Raw genomic sequence first — 21,107 nt, 5'->3', positions numbered from 1 at the left:
ATACAAATACAAACTCCCTTTTTAAAAGATTTCTAAATTTTATGTTATGCTAAATGAAGATAAGAGCTTTTTTTTTTTAAACCAAGGCTACCAGGTGGAGGTTTAGTTTCTTTGAAGAGTATATGATATTGTTCATTAACTACAGACAATCCCAACTCATAAATAGGATTATATTATAAAAGTTTACTTATAAGTGATTAGTTTGAAACTTACAATTTCCCATAGGTACTATGCAATTTAATTCAATGCACATCTGTTGAACTGTATGAATCATCACTTCATAGTGTTAACCTACTCTAAAATTACTTGCATATATGCATGAGAAAGTGTGTAGAAAGAGTTAACATAGTAGCTTTGAGGCTGTTAGCTTTAGAAAGATTTGTTTGCAAGGGTAAGTTTTAACAAGTGTTTGGTACTTGGATTTTGGAAGATTTCCCACCATTCCTTAAGTGATAAAGGTAATTCATTATGCCTAGACTACTTTTACAAATAGTAGAATTCTTGTTCAACCTGCTTTCCTTCTGGGGTCCTGGAATTTTTGTATGTGATAGGCAGAGGGTACCTATGTGACAAGTCTCCAAAAAAAAAAAAAAAAAATCCTTGCAATCCATTAAATCTAATGAGATTTCCTGGTCAGAAAATAACATATTTGTTATTGGGTGAAGAGTATACACTGTGTGACTCCCTCATGTGAGGAAAAAAGCATAAGGAAGCTTGCATATGGATTCCTTGACTCTGCTTATGTTTTTTTTTCTTCATCACCTGGCTTTGTATCCTCATTATGTCACAGTAATAAACCTTAGCCATGAGTACAACTATATACTAAGTCCCATGACATATAGCAAATCTTCTAGCAAATCTCTGAATATGGATATGATCTGGGGGATTGACAACACAGGAGATGTATGTGGCACTGTTTGTGATTGCAAGAAAGGAAGGAAGGAAGAAAGAAACATTATCAAAAGGGAATAAATAATCTATTTTTTTTAAAAATGTAGTAGATACATATATATTAATGAAGAGTGATCTATAAGTCATAAATTGAGTTTAAAAAATAACCACATTCTAGGCCACAAAGCAAGTTTCATAAAGCCAAAGAATGTATAAACTGTCTCTTCTGACTAAAATATAGCAACATTAGAAATAAATGACAAAGAGATAACTAAAAATACATACTAGGTTTGAAATTAACACACTTCAATAATTCAGAGTTAAATAAGAAATCTTTTGTAAAGTAGATTCTAAGAAATAACAGGAAAAACACTACATATCAAAACTTTTAGGCTGTTGCTAAAGCAGTATTTTGTATCCTAAAATTTATTAATTTAGAAGAAATATTAAAAGTTAATGAGTAGGCATTCTACTACTTCAGATTTTTTTAAAAAAAGTAATTCCAAGAAACTAAAGATAGAGGGTAGAAATTAATGAACTAAAAAAAGAAAAATTATACTTGATAAAGCCAAAATATGCTTATTTGAAGAGATTGGTATGATAGCAAGACTCATCAAATATAAGAGAGAAAAAGCAAAGAAAAAAATTTAGCTATAAAACAGGTGACAAAACACAGATATAATCAAGATTTTTAAAATTTATGAAAGTATTATGATGGAAGTACATTTAAAAGTTAGATAAAAGGACAATTTTATTGACAAATGTAAGTTCTCAGTATTGAACTTAGTATCTGTTCTTAATGGAAAAGGAAATGGCAACCACTCCAGTATTCTTGCCTAAAGAATCCTGTGGATGGAGGAGCCTGGTGGGCTGCTGTCCATGGGGTCGCACAGAGTCGGATACGACTGCAGCGACTTAGCATGCATGCATGAATTGGAGAAGGAAATGGCAACCCACTCCAGTATTCTTGCCTGGAGAATCCCAGGGACAGAAGAGCCTGGTGGGCTGCCGTCTATGGGGTCGCACAGAGTCAGACACGAATGAAGCTACTTAGCAGCAGCAGCAGAATATGTTCTTAAGTATACTGTAGTATATGTTCTTATCAGTTTAATAGAGAATGACTAGATATATATCCATTCAGTTCAGTCTCTCAGCATGTCAGAGAATTTGAATAAGTTGTTCAAAGTCTAACTTCAAAAAATATTAAGTTCAGATGGTTTTAGAGATAAGATCTAATTATCCTTCAAGGAACATACAAGTCTTCTTTTATATAAATTAATTCATAGACTAGAAAAAGAGAGGAAGTGGAAGTGAAAGTTGCTCAGTCATGTCCGACTCTTTGCAACCCCATGGACTGTACAGTCCACGGAACTCTCCAGGCCAGAATACTGAAGTGGGTAGCCAGTTCCCTTCTCCAAGGGATCTTCCCAACCCAGGGATCAAACCAAGGTCTCCTGCATTGCAAGCGGATTCTTTACCAGTCAAGCCACCAGGGAAGCCCAAGAATACTGGAGTGGGTAGCCTATCCCTTCTCCAGGGGATCTTCCCAACCCAGTAATCAACCCAGGGTCTCCTGCATTGCAGGCATATTCTTTACCAAATGAGCTACCAGGGAAGTTCAACATATCTCTATGGAAATAAGTAAAATTATTATGATTTTGTTCTCTTATGCTATTCTTTTCAAGTTGATCAATGCTGTTTTGCCTCATAAAATTAATTGGAGAGTTCTCTCTAGCTCAGCTGGTAAAGAATCTGCCTGCAATGCAGGAGACCCTGGGTTGATTCCTGGGTCAGGAAGATTCCCCTGGAGAAGGGATAGGCTACCCACTCCAGTATTCTTGGGCTTCCCTGGTGGCTCAGCTGGTAAAGAATCCACCTGCAATGTGGGAGACCTGGGTTCAGTCCCTGGGTTGGGAAGATCCCCTGGAGAAGGGAAAGGCTACTCATTCCAGTATTTTGGCCTGGAGAATTCCATGGACTGTATAGTACATGGGGTCACAAATATGTTACATGAAATTTTAACAAATTGAATCCAGTAAAGTATAAAAGATGACCAAGTAATATTCATCCCAAGAATTTAAGGATGGTTTAGCACTATATTCTATTAATTTAATTTGCATATTAACAGATTAAAGATAAATACTATATTACCAATTAGTTAAAATCTAGTGTCCATTCCTGATAAGAACAAGTAGCAAACTGGAATTAGAAAGGGAGTGCCTTAAAAGGCTGAAGGTTATCTACCCATGACCTATAGCAAACATCATATTTAATAGTGAAAATTTAGAAGCATTCTTTGAAGTCAGTAACTATGAGTGTGTTTCTTCAATACTGTACTAGACGTCCTAGTCAGTACACTGAGAGATGTAAAGGAAATAAAACAATATGGATTGGAAAGAAAGATTAGAGTCATTGTTTGCAAATATTATGATTGTCTACAGAGAAAATCCAACAAAATTTACAATCCATTAGAATTTAAGAGAGAGTTCAGAAGCTACCTGGATAAAGAGTAATATGCAAAAAATCACAATTTCTATACTCTAGTAGCAAACAACTAGAAAAACATAAAAAAAGATATTGTTTAAAACAGCTACTAAAAGAACAGAAATGAAAAAAAAATAAAACAACAGGATGATTAAACCAAAGATGATTAAAACTTTTAGGAGAAAATCACAGACCTTTATTGAAGGACATAAAATAAACACAGGGTTCTTTATGTTTGTGAATGAGAAGGATGAAAGCTAAAAATATTGGGGGAGACTACTTACTGTGTTTCTTTCTTGGTGGAAGTAACTCTATGATGTGGCACTACTGGCTCTCTCAGTCCCTTCACTCCTCTACTTGGGGAAGTAGAGTGATTTAACTGATAAATCTGGGAAGATTAAACTGGTCACGTTTAGTTCCTGTCTTTTCTTTTCAGAAAGAGCTTATTGCTGGGAGAATGCCTTTTGCTCTTGCAGGAGAAGCTCTCCTTCCATGTGGAAAGGCCTCAGTCAAGTATTCCCGCTACTGAGTCATCAGGATTAATTTTGGCAACTGTTGGCAGGGCCATTTGGCTTTGTGAAAATTCTAAACTAAGCAAAACATTCTCACCTCTCTGTCTGCCACTGTCATATTTCTCAATTTGTTCAAATGTTAGGTGAGTAAGGGTAGTTGCTTATTTAATCCCTTCAAAGACTCCAACAGTAAAAGTGGCAAATTTTCCCCAAAATTAATTTATAAATACAATGCAATTCCAATTTCCAATTAAATTATCAAGATTCTCATATAACTTGAGAAACTGTTTCCTGAAACTCACAGGAAGTGTAAAGGGCCAAGGATAGCTAAGACAGTGAAGAAAAAAAGAGAGAAGGCGGAAGAGAAGGAAAATTAGAGGTTCCTACTCTACTAGATATCAAGACTTAATATAAAACTTTAGTAATTAACATAGACTGATATTGTTATAGGGACTGACAAATAGACCAATGAATACAAAGTAGAACCAAGAAGTAGACCCTGTTGTATACGACAACGGCAGTTTATGTTGTAATCAGTTGGAAGAAGACATTAGTTAATAAATTGTACTTGGATAACTTGTCATGCATGTGGAAATAGATAAAATTAAATATTTTCTCACAGTATATAAAAATAAACTGTATACAACTATAGATTATATTTAAAGTAAATTAACTGATAAATTAGAAAAATAACACTCACCGGATTGCCATAAACTGTAAGTTCTCTGAGGGAAGAGATACCATCAAGTTTTTCCAGTTCTGCCATATCCTATTAAAAATTAAGCAGTAAATTATTATTTGGTTACCCAACATCTTCAAATATATGCTGATTTGAAGTTATTATATGTAGGTGTTGGATTGTAACGAGTTGAATCTTCTGAAATGAGCTTGAGTGACAATATTCTGTATTGTTGATTAAAGATAGATCTGTTTACTATTGATTCCAAATACATGATTGGGTAAAGATGATGTGCCAACATGGAAAACAGGCCATACAGCAGCCCTTGTTAGGAAAGACCATATTTTTTTCAGAAGAGTTATGATCTATTCTAAAACTCAGATTGTATTTGGTTAATTCCTAAGAGGACTGACCTACATGTGCAGAAAAGGGGGTGAATCTAGTCTGAACAATTTCAAAGGTATATATCAAGCACAACCTTAACCAGGAAGGAGCATGTCATGTTGAATGGACTGAATACTAACATATTTGCTGGGAATATATATGGTTGAAAAACTGTTTCTCTAGTTAAATGAGTTGCTTTTGCTACTGAATGGGATTATGTATCATTATTTAACATTGGTTAAAGTTTGCAAATACATTTTAGTTTTTGCAAAATTATTTCTAAAATGCTATTGCTGACAAAATTTAGGCAACATGATCAGCTTAAGGTGGTTGCTAGTTCACAGTAATAAAACGGTTATTGATATGCTCCTGTTCTTATTTGCAATGACAAGTGGGTTTAGCCAATTCATCGAGTAACTATAAAAAAATTTTAGACCTATTTTAGATCACTTGGAAGTAGAATTTGAGAAGCCACAGGAATGCCCCAAACCATGTGTATCCTTGAAATTATTAGTAAAGCTTGATACTGGGTAAAGTCTCAGATTCATGTAAGTCTGATTTGACAAATCCTTTGTGTTAGCTCAATTTCTATCACTGGAAAGAGTTCCTATAGGAACGCAATTTTCCTAATTTAGATTTCTTCTAGATAAAGCTTTGAAAGAACCATTGCCAGCTTTGGCATTCATCTTCTCAGATGAATGTTGTTTAAAACTTGATGTATTAATTGTATGTTATTTTCCCTGTATATATATTTCCTACTTGCTAGGTAGAAAAGGGCACTGCTCAGGCTTTTATATCACTCCAGAAAATCTCCCTGAACTTCAGCAAGTAAAGCCACAAACAAATATTAATCATGTATCTACTATGTACCAGGCACAATGCTATATACTAATACAAATGTGGGCAAGAAAGACTTGGTCCCTGCCCTTGCGTGGCAGTACACAGTTCAGTTTGTCTTCAAGGTTGTCTTCAAGGTATGGACAGAAATAACAAAATTGGTACAAGAAGGGCTAAGCAATCATCAGCATAATACTAAAAGAAATGTTAGGATTGTGTATGATTATGTGTATACTTCTTAGCTGCATACTGTCTCAGAAGACAGCTTGGGCAGGGCTGGTTGGGGCAGTGGCCTAATGGAAATAGGCTGAATTATGATAAAGTGAAACAAAGGCAGGAAGCCTTGAGTGGGAAAAGATGAAATATTACAGCCAAGTCAAAATTCATTATCAGGAGTTTGATTCAAATGTCAGGTAGACCAAGTACAAATGTTAAGTTTAAAGGCAAAGTTTGTGTGAGATGCACAAACAGCTCGGACCAAGAGCAGTCAGGAACTAAAAAGATCTCTTAGAGGATATCCAGGTGGATGCATGTGGGTTGGTCAGGTTTATAAGTCTAGAAGTAGGGTGAGCATTTCTGTATCCCACAGTATTTACATGTCATATAAATGATAAGTAGCTCACTAGCAAAATATTCATTGGTGTGTTTGACAGCTTTCTGTTTAGAGGGGTTAAGTCTTGCAAATCTTATAACAAAACAAAATAATGTTACCTGGATTTTATTATATCCTAGGAAGAGTTTCTCTAGTTTTACCAAAGGTTGTAATTTGCTCAGCTCTCGTAGTCTGTTTTCCTCCAGGTGAAGTGCCAACAGAGAGCTTGGTTTGGCAAAGGCACTATCATTAAACGCTCTGATGCGGTTATGGTCCACTACCAATTCTTGAAGGACTTCTAAGTTGTCAAGTCCTTCAATTTGACTAATTTCATTTCCTGTAAAAAGGTAACTCATGATATGTCAAGTGAGCCAAAACTGAATAAATTAACTATCTTTGTTTATGTATTTTTATCAAATGATTTTTTAAAAGTGAAGAATTAATAGAACATATTTCCAAGGAGAAAAACATTAATTTATAGGAAGGTAGCATCATCATCAAATAATACTAGGTAAAATTTCTCCTTTATGTGTGAAAGATCAAGATATGATGTAGAAAATGTACCGAATTGACCCAATCTGTCTGTTCAACAGTTAAGTGCTAAAATAGTTGATACTGATAAAAGTAGATGTATAAAAGTGCTGCAAAAGATATGCTTCCTAGCTCATACAACTCAATAACAAGAAAAACAAGCAACTCAATTAAAAAACGGGCAGAAAACCTAATAGACATTTCTCCAAAGAAGAAATACAGATGCCCAAGAGGCACATGAAAAGATGCTCAATATCACTCATTATTAGAGAAAATGCAAATGATATTACAATGAAGTGCCATCTCACACTGATCAGAATGGCCATCATGAAAAAGTCCACAAATAGCAAATTCTGGAGAGGGTATGGAGAAAAGGAAACCCTCTATACTATTGGTGGGAATATAAATTGATGCAGTCACTGTGGAGAACAGTATGGAGCTGCCTCAAAAAACTAAAAATAGAGTTGCCATATTATTCAGCAATCCTACTCCTAGGAATTTATCTGGAGAAAACAAGAAACCAAAAAGATACTTCCACTCCAGTGTTCACTGCAGCACTATTTACAAGAGCCATTTCCATTTACAAGACATGGAAACAACGTAAATGTCCATTGACAGATGAATGGATAAAGATGTGGTACATGTATACAATGGAATATTACTCAGCCATAAAACAGAATGAAATAATTCCATTTGCAACTACATGAATGGACCTTGAGATTATCAGGCTAAGTGAAATAAGTCAAAAAGAGAAAGACAAATACCATATGATGTCACTTATATGTGGAATTGAGAGTGAAAGTGAAAGTTACTAAGTTGTGTCCGACTCTTTGCGACCCCATGGACTATACAGTCCATGGAATTCTCCAGGCCAGAATACTGGAGTGGGTAGTCTATCCCTTCTCCAGGGGATCTTCCCAACCCAGGAATCGAACCAGGGTCTCCTGCATTTCAGGTAGATTCTTTACCAACTGAGCTATGAGGGAAGCTCTGTGGAATCTAAAATATGACACAAATGAATCTATTCACAAAACAGAAATGACTTAGAGACACATAGAGAACAGACTTGTTGTTGCCAAGGGGGTAGGGGGTGGAGGAAGGATGGCATATGCAAACTATTATATATAGAATGGATAAACAACAAGGACCTACTGTATAGTACAGGAAACTATATTTAATATCCTATGCTAAACCATACTGGAAAAGAATATGAAAAAGAATATATATGTATATAAATGTATTTATACATATATAACCAAATCACTTTGCTGTACACCAGAATCTAACACAACATTGCAAATCAACTATACTTAAATAAAATGAAAACCAAAAAAAAAACAAAAAAAGATCAAAATGTACCAGGAAGTAGTTAAAAAAGAAAAAAAAAAGATATTCTTCCTGAGTATACTGGATTATTCTAATAAATATTCAAATAGATATATTAATTATTTACTAAAATAATTTGTTGCATTGCTAATTATGCTGTATTATTAATAAACTAATTTGCTGTATGTTAGTGATACCTTAATCATGCTGTTAATTCCTTCTCAACATATTTTTGAACTGCAATTACATTAAAAAATTAAGAATTTATTACATTTTTTAGAACCTCAATTCTTTCATTATAACCTATGATTTCTTTCTACTGTAGCAATCAATAGTTGTTAAGTATAAATAACTTATATAAGAAGAGGAACCCTGAGTTGACCAAATGCTTTTATTTCTATTAGATTCTCAAATTAGGACAGGGAAAATATTATCATTTTTTAATCATCAGAAAACCGAGGGTCAGAGAAATTGTCTTGCTGAATGACATAAAGGTAGCAACACTAGGCCTAACCTAGACCTTTTACAGTGCTGTTATTACTATGCCATTCTGTCTTTCACCCACTATTTATCCTTCTTGATTATTATTGGACTGAATTGTGTCTCCTCATATTTATATGTTGAAGTCCTAATCCCTAGTCCTTCAGAATGTGACTATATTTGGATCTTTAAAGAGGTAACTAATGTTAAATAAATGAGGTCATTAGGTGAGCACTAATCCAGTATCACTGGTGTCTTTATATGAAGAGGAGATTAGGACATAGACACAGAGGGAAGACCATGTGAACATACAGAGTACAATCACAAGTCAAGAAGAGAGGCCACAGAAGTGATCAACCCTGCTGACATCTTAATCTTGGACTCTGGCCAAGAACTGTGAGGAAATAAATTTTTGTTGTTTAAGTCATCCAGTCTGTGGTACTTTGTTATGGTAGTCCTAGAAAGCTAATAAATTATTGAATACGTGGAATATCTTGGAATTTTTCTCTTTGTAATTTAACATATTTCATAGAATTTAAGATGTCAACAATTGTTAAGATATGTCAAATATTTTGTCTATACTAAGAAAGGGAAAAAAAGCTCAGCTAGATAAACTATGCCATCAATCAAGATACCACCTGATTTCAAGATGTTAAAATATTAAAGGGGGTGTTTCAGAATGGATTAAATATGTGAAATTTATCTTATTTTATTTCATTCTTTAGATAAATTGATGACATTGTAACCTTCAATAAAATTGCTCACAGAATTAAATCACACAATTAAATTGAAACATTACCAGAGCCTTACTTATAAATGAAAAAATGTCTATTAAATCAGATTAAGAAAAATGACTCAGTTGTATATCACTTTCAAAAAATTATGTATTTGGACTGTCACTTTTATTTATTTATTTATTTTTTGGACTGTCACTTTTAATATTTTAAATCCAGTTGTATAAAAATCACATGAGATAGCTTTAAGTGTTGAATAATATCTACTGTAGCATGTTTTTGGCCATTCACTTTTGAATGCTCATTAACATATTTAAGAAAGAGAACTCTAAAACAACAATGCTAAATGTGATTTCAGGGATCTTACATTTCTATGACTAGTGGAATTTGCCACTCTTTGAAAATTCCCACTTATTTAACTAGATAGTTACATTTTAGATAAATTTAGCTCTTAATCCTTAAGAATCTAACTTGCTTCCCTACAGCCCCACCCTGCCCTTTCCCTAAAGACTTTTCCACCATCTTAGCAAATTTAATGCAGCAGGTGAAATGTAGGTTCATTAACTCTCTGATATATCCTGGCATGACCTGATCTTATTACTGCCCACATTTGTGTACTTCTCTAAAGCTTTTGCCCTCTTCTCCCTTTAGACTGACCTTAGAATTTTCTACCTCCTCCTGTTCTGTATCTTGAACCTAACTGACCTCTTCAAATATGTTCATAACTTCACTAGCTACCATCTCTTACCTATTTTTCAAGGACAAGTTCCTTGAACATGCAGCCTCTAACCTCTGTCTATTGTTTTTACTGCCTATCCAATAATTTCCCACACTTCCAAATCTGATACTCTGAAAGTTGCCAGTGGTCTCCTTTTTGTTGAATCCAATTGTCTACAACCAATATTCTTTTCACAGGCCTCATTCTTTTCAACATTTGATTTTGGTCAATCACCCTTTTTCTCCTGACATTGAGAGTTTGTATTTCTTGGTTTTCTTTCAAAATTTCTTGAATGGCTCCTCTGCTGGTTCTTTTTATTCCAGCCTTCTTAACACTGGGAATGGGGTGTGGAAGGGAATTATTGAGAGGTAGTAGGGGGGAGCTGTGTCTCTACATGTCTTTTTGGCTTTTCATTCTTTCTCTTTTATCATTATTTCCTAAATAAGCATATATACTATGACTTGACCTATCACCTCTACTGGGATAATTCTAAACTATACATCTCCAGTTCTGATCTGTGGTCCAGTACCACTACTTGAAAAAGTTTCCATTTTTATGTCTCAGAGTGGTCACAACACTATCCTCTCCCTAGCTTTAGAAATTTATTTGCCAATGTCTTAATGAAAGCATGAAAACATCCTGAACTATTTTTCTCTCCTTGTATATTTAGTCACCAAGTCCTAATATTTACTTCTTTTAAATGACCTTTAGGACTCCCCCTTTACTCACCCTTTCCACTGACACCATGACACCATTCTAGTCCCAGCCCTTATTATGTCATTCATACTGGATAAAAAATGCATGTGCTTTGGTGAGCTAGAATGCAATCTTCTATAGCCCTAGAATATTGTATTTACATTATTTATATAAATAACTCAAGATAAACCCGTTTGTGATTACTCAAATATTTTTGTCAATGAATCTGTTCTAACAGTGATGCTTATATCTGCTTTCAAAATAGGATGATAATCTGTCAGGAGGCATTTAACAGGAGGCTTCCTGTGTGCTGTTTTCGGTCGTGCATAAATACTCTTGTTCCTTATCAGCTCCTGAATGCAGGTACGAGAGGGCCCCCGGCAAGCGGGCGAGCCGGCTCCCGGGAACAATAGGAATTTATGTATCTCGTTCGTATGGAAAGTAGACTTTCCATACAGTGAAAAGTAACCATTTAAAACTCTCTTCCCTTCTGATACAGAAAGTAACTTTTACAACCCCCTCTCTTGAGAATGATTCTAGCCTCAGGCTTCTTGGATAATTTGTAACATTTTTGATCCCTATCTCTGCTAAAAAAGCTATCTTGTAAGACAGTATATGCTGCTGCTGCTTCTAAGTCGCTTCAGTCGTGTCCGACTCTGTGCGACCCCATAGACGGCAGCCCATCAGGCTCCTCCGTTTCTGGGATTCTCCAGGCAAGAATACTGCAGTGGGTTGCCATTTCCTTCTCCATTGCATGAAAGGGAAAAATGAAAGTGAAACCGCTCAGTGGTGTCCGACTCTTAGCGACCCCATGGACTGCAGCCTACCAGGCTCCTCCGTCCATGGGATTTTCCAGGCAAGAGTACTGGAGTGGGGTGCCATTGCCTTCTCCGTAGACAGTACATATATGCCCACAATATGTTGAATAAACGCCCTGTTCCATCAGAAATCGGACCCCGTGTCTTTCTTCATCTCTCTCTCTCTCCACCCTTCAGGCTGCTTCCACGGAGCACAGGTGTCCGCTGTTGACACTCTGTGTAAACCAGGAAATATCAGCCTCTTTTCTTCCTTCTTTCTTTCTTATCCGTCGACTCCGTACCACCAGGTTCCGGTCCATTAAAGGACCCCAACAATAATCAAGTCAGTTTTTAATAATAAAGACTTATCCATTAACAGTGTTGCTACTTACCCTGAAGAAAGAGGAATTTTAAATTTCTTAGTCTGTTAAGTTGTAGCTGAATCAAATTACAAATTCCATTGTAGCCCAAATGAAGAACTTCTAAACTGTTCATTATTGGAGGCAAATTTTCACTGCTCATTGTATCTCTGAAACACAAATGTCAGTTTGGCCCATAAACTTAATTTCAAATTAGCTGTTTGTATAAACATAAAAAGGCAGTTTATTATGTACTTACTATAAATTGAAGAAAAAGAATGAATTTACTAATAGAGCAAATTAAGCTATAACATTCTGCCTTTATAATTCATATAATAATCACTTTTTCTTCTTTAAAATCAGTTTTATATGATAAAAAACAAAGAAATACAGAAAGAGTTACTCAGAATAAAAAGCAACAGCTGGCACAATCAGGCAAGAAAAAGAAAAAAATAGTGACAGACTATATTTTCTTGGGCTCCAAAATCACTACAGACGGTGACTGCAGCCATGAAATTAAAAGACACTTGCTCCTTGGAAGAAAAGCTATGACAAACCTCGACAGTGTATTAAAAAGTAGAAACATTACTCTGTCAACAAAGGTCCATCTAGTCAAAGCTATGGTTTCTCCAGTAGTCATGTACAGATGTGAGAGTTGGACCATAAAGACGGACGAGCGCTGAAGAATTGATGCTTTTTGAATTGTGGTGCTGGAGAAGATGCTTGAGAGTCCCTTGGACAGCAAGGAGATCAAACCAGTCAATCCTAAAGGAAATCAATCCTGAATATTCACTGGAAGGGCTGATGCTGAAGCTGAACCTCCAATACTTTGGCCACCTGATGTGAAGAGCCAACTCATTGGAAAAGGCCCTGATGCTGGGAAAGATTGAGGGCAGGAGGAGAAGGGGATGACAGAGGATGAGGTGGTTGGATGGCATCACTGACTCAATGGACATGGATTTGAGCAAGCTCTGGTAGATGATGAAGGACAGGGAAGCCTGGTGTGCTGCAGTCCATGGGGTTGCAAAGAGTTTGACATGACTGAGTGACTGAACAGCAACAAATCTAGACTGAAAAGGAATTGGTAAAACTTTATTCTCAGATGACATGATCTTGTATTTAGAAAATCTGAAGGAATCCACCAAAAAAAAAAATCTATCATTGTACCAATAAATCAATTCATGAAGATACAGAGTAAAAGATAAATATACAAAAATCAATTGAATATCTATACATCTATAATAAATGAGAATGAAATTAAGACTTTGTTCACAATATTATAAAATTAATAAAATACTTCAGAAAAAAATTAACAAAAGGAGTGCAAAATGTATATAAAGAAGATTACAAAACACTGCTGAGATAAATTAAAGATCTAAATGAAGAGAGAAAAATCTCATGTTCACACAGTAGAACTATTACTACTAAGACGGTAGTTCTCCCAAAAGTGATTAATAGAATCAATTCAATCTCTATCAAAGTCTAGCAGGTTTTCTCCCTTTTCTTTTTCTCCAGGAAATAACCATCTCATCATAGCATCTATGAGGAAATGCAAACAACCCAGAATATCTAAAATAATCTTTGAAAAGAACAAGGTTGGAGGGCTTACATTTTCTGATTTCAAAACTTACAAAGCTGCAGTAATCAAACCAGTCTGGAACTTGCAAGACAGACTCACAGATCAATGGAATAGAATTAAGAGTCCAGAAATAAACTTCTACAGTTATAGTCAATTGATTTTCAACAAAGTTACCAAGGCTATTCAATTTAGCTCTCACATTTTACCTCACAATATACACAAAAATATACTCAAAATGGATTATACTCCTAAATGTAAGAAAAAAAAATTTTTTGAAGAAATCATGAGAAAATCTTTGTAATCTTAGGTTAGGCAAAGAGTTCTTAGGTACAACAACATCATAATCTGTAAGAGAGAAAGTTGATAAATTGGACTTTATCAAAATTAAAATTCTTTTAAAAGACATCATTTAAGAAAACATAAAGACAAGCCACACATTTAGAGAAAAATTCTTGTAAATCATTTATTTGATAAAGGTGTTGTATCCAGAATATTTGATGAATTTAATAAGAAAAAACCAAACAGCATAACTGAAAAATAAGCAAAATATTTAAACAGGCAGTCACCAAATAAGATAAAATAATGGCTAATAAGCATATGAAAAGCTGCTCAACATTAGTCATAAGGGAAATGCAAATTAAAACCACAGTAAGATACTTATTTAACTCCATTAGGATGGCTGTAATAAAAAATGTAGACAAATGTTGGTGAGGATGTGGGGAAATTAGAACCCTCAAAGCTTTTCTTCCTAATGGAATTTGGTACAACCACTTTGGAAAAGAGTGTGGCAGTTTCTTAAGAAGTTGACTCAGGAATTTCACACTTCAGTTCAGTTCAGTCGCTCAGTCGTGTCCGACTCTTTGCGACCCCATGAATTGCAGCACGCCAGGCCTCTCTGTCCATCACCAACTCCTGGAATCCACCCAAACCCATGTCCATCGAGTCGGTGATGCCATCCAACCATCTCATCCTCTGTCGTCCCATTCTCCTCCCGCCCCCAATCCTACCCAGCATTAGGGTCTTTTCCAATGAGTCAACCCTTCGCATGAGGTGGCCAAAGTATTGGAGCTTCAGCCTCAACATCAGACCCTCCAACGAACACCCAGGATTGATCTCTTTTAGGATGGATTGATTGGATCTCCTTGCAGTCCAAGGGACTCTCAAGAGTCTTCTCCAACACCACAGTTCAAAAGCATCAATTCTGCGGCGCTCAGCTTTCTTCACCGTCCAACTCTCACATCCATACATGACCACTGGAAAAACCATAGCCTTGACTAGACGGACTTTTGTTGGCAAAGTAATGTCTCTGCTTTTAAATATGCTATCTAGGTTGGCCATAACCTTCCTTCCAAGGAGTAAGCGTCTTTTAATTTCATGGCTGCAATCACCATCAGCAGTGATTCTGGAGCCCAAACAAATAAAGTCTGACACTGTTTCCACTGTTTCCCCATCTATTTCCCATGAAGTGATGGGACCAGATGCCATGATCTTAGTTTTCTGAATGTTGAGCTTTAAGCCAACTTTTTCACTCTCTTCTTTCACTTTCATCAAGAGGCTTTTTAGTTCCTCTTCATTTTCTGCCATAAGGGTGGTGTCATCCGCGTATCTGAGGTTATTGATATTTCTCCCAGCAGTCTTGATTCCAGCTTGTGTTTCTTCCAGCCCAGCGTTTCTCATGATGTACTCTGCATATAAGTTAAATAAGCAGGGTGACAATATACAGCCTTGACGTACTCCTTTTCCTATTTGGAACCAGTTTGTTGTTCCATGTCCAGTTCTAACTGTTGCTTCCTGACCTGCATACAGGTTTCTCAAGAGACAGGTCAGATGGTCTGGTATTCCCATCTCTTTCAGAATTTGCCACAGTTTATTGTGATCCCCACAGTCAAAGGCTTTGGCATAGTCAATAAAGCAGAAATAGATGTTTTTCTGGAACTGTCTTGCTTTTTCGATGATCCAGCGGATATTGGCAATTTGATCTCTTGTTCCTCTGCCTTTTCTAAAACCAGCTTGAACATCTGGAAGTTCACAGTTCATGTATTGCTGAAGCCTGGCTTGGAGAATTTTGAGCATTATTTTACTAGCATGTGAGATGAGTGCAATTGTGCAGTAGTTGGAGCATTCTTTGGCATTGCCTTTCTTTGGGATTGGAATGAAGACTGACCTCTTCCAGTTCTGTGGCCACTGCTGAGTTTTCCAAATTTTCTGGCATATTGAGTGCAGCACTTTCACAGCATCACCTTTGAGGATTTGATACAGCTCAACTGGAATTCCATCACCTCCACTAGCTTTGTTCATAGTGATGCTTTCTAAGGCCCACTTGACTTCACATTCCAGGATGTCTGGCTCTAGGTGAGTGATCACATCATCGTGATTATCTTCGTTGTGAAGATCTTTTTTGTACAGTTCTTCTGTGTATTCTTGCCACCTCTTCTTAATATCTTCTGCTTCTGTTAGGTCCATACCATTTCTGTCCTTTATCGAGCCTATCTTTGCATGAAATGTTCCTTTGGTATCTCTAATTTTCTTGAAGAGATCTCTAGTCTTTCCCAATCTGTTGTTTTCCTCTATTTGTTTGCACTGATCGCTGAGGAAGGCGTTCTTATCTCTCCTTGCTATTCTTTGGAACTCTGCATTCAGATGGGAATATCTTTCCTTTTCTCCTTTGCTTTTCGCTTCTCTTCTCTTCCCAGCTATCTGTAAGGCCTCCTCAGACAGCCATTTTGCTTTTTTGCATTTCTTTTCCATGGGGATTGTCTTGATCCCTGTCTCCTGTACAATGTCACGAACCTCTGTCCATAGTTCATCAGGCACTCTGTCTATCAGGTCTAGTCCCTTAAATCTATTTGTCATTTCCACTGTATACTCATAAGGGATTTGATCTAGGTCATACCTGAATGGTCTAGTGGTTTTCCCTACTTTTGATGTCTACATTTTTTATTACAGCCATTCTAATGGAATTAAAGTATCATATTGTGGTTTTAATTTGCATTTCCCTCATGACTAATGTTGAAGTGTACATAAAGGGTAAGTGCTATGGTATGTGAATTGTATCTCAAAAAAATCCAAACAAACCCACGGTCTTTAAACATACAAGGTTTTTTTTACTTTTTTTCATTTTTTTACAATATGGGTATGAAATGGAAGAAGCAGGGAAAAAGCAATAACAAAGGAGTATTTTGGTATCTTTTTATTTACAAAGTTTATTTTTGCTAGGCAGCTATTAAGTATTAAATAAGCTAAATGTATGTTGCTACTGACATTGATATAACTAACTGCTTTTAAAATTCCTGACCAAAATTATTTATAGTTGTAAAAAAAGAATAATACCTGTTTAGTTTTGAAGTCCCTTGCTGCCCATAGCCACTTGAAGGCACTTTCTGGTAGAGCAGCTGTCTACTGGTCAAGTGAGTCTGAGGCTTTAGTCGGGGTATGATTGATTCAATATGGTTATAGTTTAGGCATAACACCTACGGAAAGAATCCCTGATTACTCAGCTATTAAAATATGAATGGTGCTGTATATATATGTATATCTTTGGTTTGAGGTTATCACCATCCTAAAAACTATTTAGATGCTATGGATAAAACTTGGGACTATACAACATAATTTAATATATTAGTGTTAAAAATGACAAATTTTTATGTCCCAAATTGTCTGGATTTGACTTTGAAAGTGTTTTTTTATTATTTGACATGCTGAGAAATGACACCATTTCAGACAAAGTAATGGAGACCCTAGAAAGCTGCTCAACTTTCTCAATCTGTACTCCTGACTTCTCCAAGCTTTATCTAGATGAAATAACTCTTTAGCTGGAGAGATTGTTATTTCCCTAAGTTTAAAAGGTCTTAATAGATGTCTCAAAGCTATAGGATAGGAGGCAATGAGGCTGCTTTGAGAACCATAGTGCCCTCCAACTTCGCTCACGACAGAGGCAGCTTTCCATCCCATCTCCTATTAGAGAGGAACATTCACTGCTTATAAGACAATCACATAAAATTGAGGTCATTTGAAACCACTTTGGGGAGTAATGCTTTTTTGCTTGGTGAAAAAATGCTTTAGGGGAAATAATTTCTTTTCTTTAATGACATGAATATACATTTTAGTCCAAAGTAAAGAAGATTACAACCTGCACTGAAAATCTTAAAAGAAAAAAAGAAAATTTGTGAATGACTCACCTTCACATTAGGCAGATAGATTAATCCACTGAATGAGGTAAGATTATTGTTCTGTAGATTCACATTACACACATTTCTAAATTGGTCAACTGGAATCAAATCCACAGTTCTGAATTGAGACAGAGTAAATATAGTTATAAATTTAATAGGCATATTATATTGGTGAAATCTCTCACATGTAACACCAAAGCCATTTTGAAAAATTTATCTGACAAATTCTATGAAAAAGAATTGCCATAATGCAAAATATATGGATCAAATGATCAGATAAATACATATTTTTGTTGGGTATATGTGTATAAAAAATGACATAGAATTTCATTGACTTAAGAAATACGTCTATTACCACATAAACAGCACTATCATAAAAGAAACATCCAATTTCTTTATAAATTCACATACATGCTCATGAAATCATAGTGAAGTTGATACGGTAATCTATAAGATTTTCAGTTGTAAACTGTAGAGGATATATATGAAACAGGTTATTTCTGAAATGCCAGGAAGGGATTTGGGATAGGAAAGAAAAGGAGAAAGTAGGTAAGGTCTTTGAAAACAGTTTTCTGTGTAATCTCCTGGAAATTTTTATGGCATTCCACCTTATAAGGATGTTTTGGTAATTAGTTAGAATGCTTGATTCCTAGCTGATAGTTTTAAAACTGTTTTACCTTCATTTGAGCTATGAAGAAGAGCACAAATCTAAATCACCTTGCTCTGATTCCTTCTTTTTTAATATATACCAATTTATTTCATTTATTTCTTTTTTAAATTGAGGTATAGTTGATGTACAAATTTATATAAATTTTAGATGTACAACATAGTGATTCACAATTTTTAAAGATTACACTCCATTCACAGTTATTATAAAATATTGGCTATATTCCCTTTGTTGTACAATATATTCTTGTAGCTTATTTATTTTATACAGACTATATGTAGCTCAGTCTCCTACCCCTATCTTGCTCCCCACTTCCCTCTCCCAAATAACCACAGGTTTATTCTCTGTATCTGTGCTTTTTTTTTTTTGTTATATCCACTAGTTTTATTTTTCAGATCACATACAAGTGATATCATACAGTATTTGTCTTTCTCTGTCTGACTTATTTCACTTAGCGTGATACCCTCCAAGTCCACCTATGTTGCTGCAAATGACACAATTCTGTTCTCTTTTGTGGCTGAGTACTATTCCATTGTACATATATATACTACATCTTATGTATCATCTGTTTAAGGCCATTTGGGCTGCTTGCATATCTTGGCAATTGTAAATAATGCTGCTATGAACATAGGGCAACATATGAACATGTATTTTTTTAACTAGTACTTTTCATTTTTTTTTTTCCAGATGGAATGCCTGGGAATAGAATTGCTGGGTCACATGTTAGTTCTGTAAAAATGTCAATTCAGATCTTCTGCCCATTTTTAATCAGGTTTTTTTTTTTTACATTGAATTGTATGAACTGTTTATATATTTTGGATATTAACCCCTTGTTGGTCATATAATTTGCAAATATTTTTACACATTCAGTAGGTTGTCTTTTCATTTTGTTGATGGTTTCCTTTGCTGCACAAAAGCCTAACCACATCTTTAAATCCTCAACTCTTAAGTTATAATTATAACATACTTTACTCATTAGTAAGTTGCTTATTCTTTCAACATGTTTTCATTAGTTATTTCCTAAGTGCAGACAATGTGTTTAGAAAGTCTACAAATATGAAAGACACTGTCCATGCACTCAAGAAATGGGATACAGAAAAAGTATAAGAAAAAAAGGAAAATTGCCACAATACGATTAGGTATAACGGCATTTTAGGGAAAGAAAAACCTATTTGGGGAAGTCAGAAATGACTTTACCAGGGAGAAAGATTTTAAAATGAAGACTTGGAGAATTTGGGGCATCTGTCAGGCAAGAAAGAGTTCCCGGCAGTGAAACAGCTGCAAGCAAAGGCAGAAACATGAAACAGCATTTTGTGACTGAGATTAAGGAATAGACTATTTTAGAATTTCTGGAGTATAAAGAGTTATGGTGCAGTAAAGGTAATGATTACAAGAGATAAAAATGGACTGGTAGTGAAAGGGCCTCCCATGTCATACAGAGATTTAAAATTTTATTCTCTCTACAGTGGAAAGCCACTGAACGATGTTGAGAAGGGAAGTGATCTGATACAACTTGCATTGTAGTAGGCAGTATGGATAATAGATGGACTTGCAGGAAAGGTTATATGAGACAAAAACCGATAGTTTTTAAAATAGGTAATTCTCCAATATAGGACAATGGAAATGACTATGGAAAGAAGGTAGAGGGGAACTATGACACATACTTAAGACACAGACTCTGTAGAATGTAGTGATTAATTAAAAATGGAGGACAAAGGAGAGAGAGAAGTGGACCCTAGATTTTTGGCTTGGGCAACAACAGGAGAATGTTATTTCCTAGATGCTATCTAGGGAGCAAATATTCAAATGAGGAGCCCAGGTTTGGGCTAAATTAGGGGTTCATCATAAATTAAAACTATGGCTGAAGATATCTGCCTATGAAGAGTACAGAATAGAAAAAAGAAGAGAAAAGGATTTATTAACCATTATCATTATCTAACAATGTTAGATCATTATGTAACAATGATAACATTCCTGAGAACAGCATCAGAGGAATGCTAGCAGTGAAAGCCAGGTAATGCTGGATTAGAGTGATACAATGGAGGAGCAAACATAGTATGTTTCCATTTTAAAAACTTGGTTATAAAAAAAATATAAAGTCTTAGAGCTTGATGACATTTTTAATCATAATGTGTGATAATAAAAGTTATTAATGCACTTCAAAGATGGTAAAGTTAGTATGAGATTGTGAAGGAGAGTAGTTGATTTTCTGAATTACTGGCTATATTTGGATAAGGTGTATAAAATTATAAACCTTACAAAAATAATAATGACTACACATTTAATTATAATATCAAATTGCTGTTGTTGTTTAGTCACATCTGAAACTTGCGACCTCATTGTCCTTGCAACTGCCAGGCTCCTCTGTGCACGGGACTTCCCAGGCAAGAATACTGGAGTGGGTTGCCATTTCCTACTCCAGGGGATATCCCCAACTCATGGGTTGAACCCACATTTCCTGCTTGGCGAATGGATTCTTTACCACTGAGCTGCCAGGGAAGCCCTCGTAATATCAAATAGCATATAATAAAATGATTGTACCTGATGGATGATGAAGTCCAATTTAGTTCTTGCATTTGGGTGAAGTTTGAGTGTCCTTGTCGTTCAGCAATCATATCAGAAGTAAGTCTGCCACCAAATAAATCTTTTGCACACTCAGTCTCTGGTGGTTC

At 35.5% G+C, this 21,107-nt stretch overlaps 1 protein-coding gene and 1 long non-coding RNA gene across 11 annotated transcripts in view; one reads left to right on the top strand and one right to left on the bottom strand.

The window, feature by feature from the left end:
• The window catches only part of LRRC9 (leucine rich repeat containing 9), a 118,690-nt gene that overhangs the window by 17,529 nt on the left and 80,054 nt on the right, over positions 1–21,107 (bottom strand). For all 10 annotated transcript variants that reach the window (XM_081509713.1, XM_081509711.1, XM_081509714.1 and 7 more), the window contains 6 exons: positions 20,977–21,107; positions 17,778–17,886; positions 16,930–17,069; positions 12,054–12,190; positions 6,499–6,716; positions 4,588–4,656 (listed from right to left, as the gene is read on the bottom strand). In XM_081509713.1, coding sequence (XP_081365839.1) covers positions 4,588–4,656; positions 6,499–6,716; positions 12,054–12,190; positions 16,930–17,069; positions 17,778–17,886; positions 20,977–21,107 — 804 coding nt within the window. The remainder of the gene's footprint in view (positions 1–4,587; positions 4,657–6,498; positions 6,717–12,053; positions 12,191–16,929; positions 17,070–17,777; positions 17,887–20,976) is intronic.
• Positions 1–21,107, top strand: part of LOC145513418 (uncharacterized) — a 58,539-nt gene that overhangs the window by 33,418 nt on the left and 4,014 nt on the right. The window lies entirely within an intron of this gene.

The sequence above is a fragment of the Giraffa tippelskirchi genome, chromosome 7, assembly GCF_054371585.1.
Source record: "Giraffa tippelskirchi isolate mGirTip1 chromosome 7, T2T-mGirTip1v1.2.pri, whole genome shotgun sequence".
NCBI lineage: Eukaryota > Metazoa > Chordata > Mammalia > Artiodactyla > Giraffidae > Giraffa > Giraffa tippelskirchi.
The sequence above is the reverse complement of the archived record's forward strand: the minus strand, read 5'-3'. Positions and strand labels throughout refer to the sequence as shown.